Source organism: Verticillium alfalfae, genomic scaffold, assembly GCF_000150825.1.
Source record: "Verticillium alfalfae VaMs.102 supercont1.6 genomic scaffold, whole genome shotgun sequence".
Taxonomy (NCBI): Eukaryota; Fungi; Ascomycota; class Sordariomycetes; order Glomerellales; family Plectosphaerellaceae; genus Verticillium; species Verticillium alfalfae.
In genome coordinates this window covers 275,211-283,425 of record NW_003315033.1, presented here as the reverse complement: position 1 = coordinate 283,425, position 8,215 = coordinate 275,211, and the positions used below count along the sequence as shown (strand labels likewise).

The window sequence follows — 8,215 nt, the reverse complement described above, 5'->3', positions numbered from 1 at the left end:
ACAAGTCCGGCTTATATCTGCATGAGTCCTAATAATCTCAACTTTGCAATCATGTACCTACCGGGGTCACTCAACCCCGTTGTTACCTGCCCCTTAGCTCCCAGCAAGGGGCTCCGATAAGGAATGTCAAAAAAGGGCAGCTTCCCCTGGAGATCTGTCTTCAAGGTCAAGAACATTGTCCCAGGCTCCCACTTTGCGAACGCACGAGAATCTGCATATCTGCGTCTGTATCCTCGCCGAAGCCATTTATCACCTCGAGAACGAAACCCTGAATCTCCCGCCGATAGATCTTCGAGAAGACCCGCCAAGATGTCGACCATGTGGTTATCGGATTCGCAGAGTACGTGATGCGCCCGCGATGATACGAGGGGCAGGGAGCGCGAGACGCGACCGCCACCGCAGGGCCGGCCATATTGCTGAGACGAACGCTGACCTGGCCTACAGAGATTGGAGTTGCGTTCTGCTCCGGCGGTAGGTTTTGACTAGCAAGAGCAGCGCGGCGTCTGCAGATGGTCTGACGAAGCTCACAGGAGGTTTCTTCCTCATCGGAGGCGTGATGCTGTTCTTCGACAGAGCCATGTGAGCAAACCCCCCAACCGCTCATCGCGCACGTGCGACGCTAACTTTGCGTGTGCAGGCTTGCCATGGGAAATGTAGCTATCTACCCTGCCCGCGGCTCCCATGCCTCCCCAACAAGCGACTGACGAATCCAGATCCTCTTCCTCATCGGCCTCACCATCATCATCGGCCCCCACAAGACTCTCCTCTTCTTCGCGCGGAAACAAAAAGCCAAGGGCACGGCGGCGTTCTTTCTGGGCCTGCTGCTGATCTTGTTCCGGTGGCCGCTGATCGGTTTCTGCATTGAGTTGTACGGAATCTTGATCCTGTTCGGGGACTTCCTGGGCACGATCGGCAGCTTCGCGCGGGGCATCCCCGTGATTGGGCCTTATATTGGGATGCTGGTCGACAAGGCGGGTATGGGCAGGCGGAACGCCGAGTTGCCCGTGTAGGACTCTTGTTCCGACCTTTGCGCGAAAAGTTTATAGACCTAGGGGTTTGGCTTCGGTTTTTTTTTATTAAACCTGCAGGAGGAACTGCTTGGCACGGACATTGGGGCGCCTACACACCAGAGCGACCTCTGTATGCAGGAGGCCTTGGCGGCGTTGAGGGAAATCATGGCGTCTGTTCGGCTGCCTGGAAGAGGCACTTGCCTGTAAAAATACAAGAATGTACGATGGGTCATTAGATCGGCACCTTGTACGGCCTATAGCTTGCCTCATGATGGTATTGGAGGGCATTTCAAACAACTAACTACTTCGTCCCCTCAATTCGATGAGTATCACTGACGAAGGCCTGGCCCGCGCACAAGGAGCCTTCCCGGACTTTCGCGCATGGTTTCATTGGGATGGCTAACCGCCTAAGTACAGATCCACCGCCGCGTCACTGGTCGTCCTCTCCTTTGTGTCTAATGGTCGTTGACTCGTCGCAGTATGCGGCACGGAAGCCGCCTGTCCTTCGCCTGTCCTCTCCAACCGCCCTTCATGTCTTGCGCGGCAGGCCGTGGCCTCCGCCGCCTCGCAACCCCCCCGATTCTTCCTCGCTCGCACGCTGAACAGACGCTTTAGTAGCTGAGGCCGATGAGGTAGTCAGCTAGCTTCTGCACCGCCGCGCTCGCGTTGCCAGCGACGGCGGCCTCGCCGTGGTGGCCGATGAGGATGGCCTGGTTCGTCTTGGCAATGGCGATGCCCTCCCTGCCCTACACGCACAGTCCATGTCAGAAAAACCTCTCCTTCTCAATGTGGGTGGACTCATTTGCTCCGGAGGGGAGCGCCTGGGGTGCTGCTGACCTTGCGCGCGTAGATGGTGCCGTCCTCGGCGCGAGCCATGACGTAGCGCTCGCCGGCGACGTAGAGGCCGTCACAAAGGCCTTGTCGGCGGCGCCAGGCTTGGCGGTGACGACGTCAGCGATGGCCTTCATCTCGGTGGGCGAGACGGTGAAGCCGGCGGAAAGTAGCCCAGACGCTGTCGCCAGCGATGCTGACGATGGCAGCCTTGTCAATGTGGCCGGTGCCAACCAGGCTAGGAGAGATCAGCTTCCATGTCTTTGATGAGTTGCCAAGAATTATAATGTGAGAGGTTGGATGATCGTGAACGCGAACGAGAACGAGGTGCAAGAATTTACCTGGTGTCAACGTAAGCTGTGACAGATGACGATTAGCTTCATGGGTTCTCAATGGGCGGAAGAGGAGAGGGGGGGGGAGATAAAATGACGAGCAGACTGCCGAAGGTGGGGGGTTGCTGCGCGCTGTTTCGAAGAGGGGAGAACAGGAGGGGACAGACCTTGCCAGGACATGTTGAAAATATGAGGCGAGGAGATGCAGCGAGTCTAGATGCGACACGATAGGGCGACGCGCTTGGGGGAAAGTAGGGGAGAGAGTTAGGTAGTAGGTCGAGGTTGTTGATGTTTCCTGTTTCTCTACCGAACCGAGCACGACGGGCTGACTGGCGAGGGGCTGCTGTGAGTCGGGTCCTCTCCTCCTGTCGCCTGGGATGGCGGGGGCCACACCAACCCAAACCCAAGGCAAACCCACCCACCGCCAAATTTCAGCATAGGGCAGGCGTAACGAGCAAACTGACTAAAGTCCCGCCCCGGGTTGATCCCGCAGCGGGGAACATGTGGGAACACTGTTTGCTGTTAAGGAGGCACTTTCGCAGGGCCTCCTCATGAGCTCATCTCGTCCGCCGCGCATCGGCTGCAAACGAGTCCTTGGTCGTGCGTGCATCAGACGCTCTGGGCTGGGGAATGCCGCCTGCGTGTAGCTTTGGGACGTCACTCGGGATGCAGTCGAACCTGGTCAGCTTGATCACATCTCATTCGAGAGTCGTTCTGACTGCTGCCCGCAGAGCCGATATTTGCCCATCTCAACAAATGATGATGTTGCATGATTGCCCCGCCAAGACGAGTACCTCTGACAGGTACCCCTCCATTGGTCGGGTTGCTGAGCTGCCGATGGTGCTGACATCACAGAGGAAAGGAGGGATGCCTCGCTGCTTTTAGCGTGGAGCTCAACATAGCTTTAGCAATCAAGTGTCCCCACTAGGATCCAAAAGACAATACATTCACCATGACAATAGAAGTCACAGATTGCATGAATGTTGTTCGTGTTGTTTCATCATGTTATTCCATGAAGTATATGATGCCAGATTAGTAGTGCTCAGATGACAAAGACCAGGGTCGACAATTGGAACCCTCCTTGGCCAGCAAGCTCACCACTCCTTACACGTCCATCCTCTTGCTTCCTTCCCTACTTCCCCCCTCAGCTGAACAAGTCTCAGAACGAATTGAATCTCGTCATGTTGATTGATCATGACACAGCGTTAGCGGGGATTGCGCACGCTCAACCCTTGCCCGCCAGCCCGTGCAACCCCGGCCAAGCGAATTACGATGCTACTACTCTCTCTGTGGCTTCAGTGAACAGAGGTCGAAAAAAACCAAGTGTCTTGTAGTAGTGGTCTCGCGAGCCTCTGGTCTCCAGTATGGGTCGGGGAAAAACTGATCATCTGTACAATGAGGGCAAGGAGTACCGCAGCTCCATGGTAAGAGGGCGCTTCTGTTCATCGGAGTAAAAAGGCGACACCAGGCCCGGCACCTGACCCGACTCACCTCGGCCATCGAACACAGCCTTTTCAGACACACTAACCTACCTACGTGACCCCGCCTCAACCCGAGACCAGAAGATGTTGTCACCTGGACGGCGTCACCCAAAATGACGATCCTTGTCTCGACGTCACCGTACCAGGCCGGTTCGGTTGAAGGTTTTTGTTGTTGTTGTCCCTCGTTCGAGACGCAGGATACGTTTTCAAAGTCAAATATAATGGACCCTTGACCAGCAGCGACGGTTAGGTTGAGCACATGGTGCAAGTCGACCCTCTTCCGTTGAAAATAGCGTGTGGTATGGCGCCGAAATTTACTCCTCGTACGCCCCCATTCTGAAGGGTGTTGTTAAAAGGGGAAAGAATACGAGTTCACGGTCGTGTCCTCTGCAGTTCTCACATGATTCGGCGAATGATTGAGAAGGGGGTTTTTTTTTTCTTTTTTTTTTTTTACCTCCTCGTGCACAGCAGCTTATCTGACTGAGGAAATGATGGCAGCATCTGCATCGGCCAGAAACCAGGCGTCGCGTGGGCGGGCACAACTGGCAGACAGCTGCCAGGCAAAGCGCAGACAAAGCTCAGGCCGCCAAGCCGCTTACAGGGCTTGAGGCGCTGTGGTTGGCCTGGAATAGCCCGTCCCGATGCGCTAAAAAGCTTGTTCTGGACCTCAAGCTCGAGGGCACATGCCCGTCCTTAAACCACCATGGCCAAGCTGTGCGAGCTATCCGCATTCAGGTCGCCCATTGCACTGCCTCCCATCCCATGCCCACCACGGCATCGGCACCCTCCCAACCCAGCCAGAGTTGCAAGCTATCCCGAGTGGTCGAAGGTCGCCCGACGCCCGCACCAACACATTTCCATGACAGCTTTTGCTATGCGCCATATCTTCCCATTGGTCCTGCCTGTGCTCCCTCTGATATGCCCGTCGTGGACCCTGACAGATGACGACCCAAGGACGCTTTCTCCTGGCCGCTACGTGCGAGCATCGATGTACAACGGCCTCGTTACGACACAGCAGATCTACCTCGACGTCTTTGTCCTCGAGACAGTCTCGCACAGTGTCGTAGTCTGGACGCGCTGAGCTAGCCCGCCATCAAGCAATGGCATAGCCTGTGTCAAATCTCCCCGTCACGACCTGGTCGGTATCTGCCACGGCAAATATCCCTTTCTCGTGGGCCTTGGTGCGCCCGCAAGACCCAGGCATGCCCACGTTTCCTGTCCCACATGAAGCCTGGAAAGGGCGTGGCCGGCGCGTGAAGGACCTGGATGCCCATGTTTTCTGTCGGCCTAGATCCACGGCGACCCCCCACCAGCCCTCGAGGCAGGACATTCTTGTGTCAGAAGCGGTTCCAGTATCGCGGGATTTCAAGCCTTGCAGTGCGTATTTGAGCCAGGCTGTGCCCTCTGTCAGGAAAAATTTCAGACTCTTGTTTCTGACCCCTCACCTTCGTGCGCGCTTCGATCGACCTCCCTTCTCTTATTTCTTGTACCTCCCATCTCAAACAGTGTCAATCTTCCCGACATGGCTCCCGCAGAGAAGCAGACCGACGACGAGGACGTCGGGAATGCAAAGAGCGACAAAAGAGCCCATGTAGGGTCTAGCACTGGAATTGCTGGAGGAGTCTTCTACGGAAGAGATCTCGACCGTACCGGTCTCGCGCGTCGTAGCGCGTCTCAGGGCGATAACGTTGAGGTTGATATTGGCGACGATGGCGAGTGGCACCAAAATGATGGCAAGAGGAAGCAAGTCTTCAAGGGCCGCGCCCTCCTATGGTATGTATGCCGACTGCATCATGTTTGTCCTTGATGGCTAACTGGCCTCTAGGTTGGCTTACCAGTCTATCGGCGTCATCTATGGAGATATTGGTACAAGGTAGGATCACGTGTGGTAGTTGCTGGCTTCAGAACGCAGGTTGACCTGGGAACAGCCCTCTCTACGTCTATTCATCCGTCTTCACCTCGCCACCCTCAAAGAAGGACATAACCCAAGTACTCTCTCTGATCATCTGGTCCCTGGCCATCATGGTCACTTTCAAATACGTCTTCATCATCCTCCGTGCCGACAATGAGGGCGAGGGTGGTACCTTTAGCACCTACTCCCTGCTCACCAGATACGTATGCTATCTAATTGCCTCCTTTAATTGGGTTGGACTTGCTCACACCCAATTCATAGATGAATATCTCGAACCGAGACCCTCGCGAAGAAGTCACCGTCCGCATGGAACGAACATTGACACAAGATGTACGCCCCATGAGTCGCAACATCCGCAAGGTCGTTGAGAGCAGCACCATCATTCGAAACTTCCTTAAAGTACTTGGTGCTCTGGGTGTGGCCATGGTCATTGCCGATGGTGTCCTGACGCCGGCTCAATCCGTGCTCGGTGCTATACAAGGCCTCGCCGTGGTCAAGCCAGACATTGATACCTCGACCATTGTGGGAACCACCTGTGGCATTCTTGTCCTTCTTTTCCTCGTACAACCCCTCGGCACCACAAAGCTGGCGTCGGCTTTCGCGCCCATCGTCATCCTGTGGCTCGGCTTCAATGGCGGGTTTGGTATTTACAACCTTGTCAAGTACGATTATACAGTCCTGAAGGCCTTCAACCCATACTTTGCCATCCAATTTTTCAAAGACAACAAAACAGATGGATGGAGGATGCTAGGAGGCGTGCTCCTTTCCTTTACCGGTGTAGAGGCCCTCTTCGCTGATCTCGGAGCCTTCAGCATGCGCGCCATTCAGATCAGCTGGCTCGCCTGGGCCTACCCGTGTCTGCTGTTGGCATACAGTGGTCAAGCTGCGCACATTGCTGAGATGCCTGAGAAGTACTCGAACCCCTTTTTTCAACACGGTGCTCCCGGCATGCTGTACCCCAGCCTGGTGCTCGCAGTCCTCGCAGCTATTGTGGCATCCCAGGCCATCATTACAGCGACGTTCCAGGTAGGTCGCCACATTCACAAGGTACATGTCCCTGATGTAGTGCTAACAATAAGCAGCTCTCAAGCCAGCTCATGAAGCTGTCCTTCTGTCCCCAGATGAAGGTCGTCCACACCTCCCGAAAGTTCCATGGCCAGGTATACGTGCCATTCCTCAACTGGCTGCTTATGCTCGGCACCATCCTCGTTACAGCCGTCTACAATAACACCACGAGGCTGGGTCATGCCTACGGCGTCTGCGTCATCTTTGTCACCTTCTTCGACACCATTATGGTGACTCTCGTCGCCCTTTTCGTTTGGGATCTCCCGCTTTGGCTAGTCGCTGTGCCTGCACTTGTCTTCGCCACGCACGACGGCCTGTATCTGTCCTCGGCCCTGACAAAGGTGCCCCTCGGCGCTTGGTTCACCCTCTTGCTGTCAGGCATCCTCGCCACCGTTTTCCTACTCTGGCGCTTTGGCAAGGAAAGGCAGTGGAGTGCCGAGGCTGAGGACCGCTTCGCGCCTAGCAGACTGCTCGTCCGCAACGGCGAGGGCATCCTGACGCTGACGCCGCAATGGGGCGGCGACGCACTGTCGCCCGTCAGCGGGTTCGTTGTCTTCTTCGACAAGACGGGCATCCTGACGCCGAGCGTCTTCACGCACTTTGTCTCAAAGCTCGGCGCCCTGCCAGAAGTATCTGTCTTCTTCCACCTGCACCCCGTCGAGACGCCTTCCGTGCCCGACGCTGAGCGTTATCATGTTTCGAGGTTCTCGAGCGTGCCCGGGTGCTACCGCCTCATCGTTCGCCACGGCTTCATGGACGAGGTCGTCAGCCCGGATCTCAGTGCTCTCATTTATGAACAGGTACGCAAGTTTGTCGCTCGCCAGGCGCCTGCGTCGGGAGACCACCCGGGTGCAGAGATTCCGGCTGGCCCTGTCCAGACCACGGCGTCAGAGCTCGCCTTGCTGAAGAGCGCGTACCAGCGCAAGGTGCTGTACGTAGTCGGCGAGGGGCAGATGCGGATTCTAAAGAGCCACAATGTCTTCCGCAGGGTCATGTTGTGGACGTTCTTGTGGATCAGGTCCAACACACGCGCCAAGGTTGCGAGCTTGAGATTGGCGATGGACAAGGTCGTCGAAGTTGGATTTGTGAAGGATATCTGATGTGTAAGGTTTCATGATAGCAATAGCTGAGTATGAAACCCTTTTTTTTTTCTTTTTTTGCGTGTCTTGTCATGTGTTCTAGAATGCTTGGCTTCCAGCGGTGTAGTCGCACGTGCGAAGCGTACCTCTCCCCTTTGCTGCGATGGTGATCTGGCGGTCAGGCCGAGAAGCCCATCAGGAGTGGCTGATTCAGCCATGCCCAGCCGCTTCTTTGGCTTCTGTCACAGGAGAACGAATAGAGGAAGGGTATCCTAACCGGGCATTTCAACAGGTCGGCATCCAGTCACTTATTATGAGAGCCTACTGCGAAGAGTGCTCGCTCCAGGGCATCCCCCTGTCTCCTTGGGGCGGAACGGCAGTTCAGGAGGGGTGGCATGTCACACACACGACTCGGCTTAGACACGTGGTTCCGTTGTCGACCACATATCGGGTGCGACAGTACTTGGTTCAGGGGTTCGGCGTTCCGTTCTACCTTGCTTGACTG

General features: G+C 55.8%; 3 protein-coding genes across 3 annotated transcripts; 2 read left to right on the top strand and 1 right to left on the bottom strand.

The window, feature by feature from the left end:
* Positions 1 to 162: 162 nt before the first annotated feature.
* Positions 163 to 1,443, top strand: VDBG_05173 (Got1 family protein; the record flags this gene model as incomplete). Its single annotated transcript, XM_003004014.1, has 5 exons — positions 163 to 340; positions 445 to 471; positions 531 to 579; positions 638 to 653; positions 714 to 1,443. 5 exons carry the CDS (start codon positions 310 to 312, stop codon positions 1,008 to 1,010), a joined length of 420 nt encoding a protein of 139 aa, XP_003004060.1.
* Positions 1,444 to 1,621: 178 nt separating this feature from the next.
* Positions 1,622 to 1,886, bottom strand: VDBG_05172 (conserved hypothetical protein; the record flags this gene model as incomplete). The annotated part of the gene is made up of 2 exons (XM_003004013.1): positions 1,622 to 1,756; positions 1,848 to 1,886. The coding sequence occupies 2 exons, from the start codon at positions 1,884 to 1,886 to the stop codon at positions 1,622 to 1,624; spliced, it is 174 nt and encodes a 57-aa protein (XP_003004059.1).
* A 3,290-nt stretch (positions 1,887 to 5,176) lies between these two features.
* Positions 5,177 to 7,731, top strand: VDBG_05171 (potassium transporter 1; the record flags this gene model as incomplete). Its single annotated transcript, XM_003004012.1, has 5 exons — positions 5,177 to 5,427; positions 5,480 to 5,527; positions 5,583 to 5,769; positions 5,828 to 6,592; positions 6,649 to 7,731. 5 exons carry the CDS (start codon positions 5,177 to 5,179, stop codon positions 7,729 to 7,731), a joined length of 2,334 nt encoding a protein of 777 aa, XP_003004058.1.
* Positions 7,732 to 8,215: the final 484 nt, after the last annotated feature.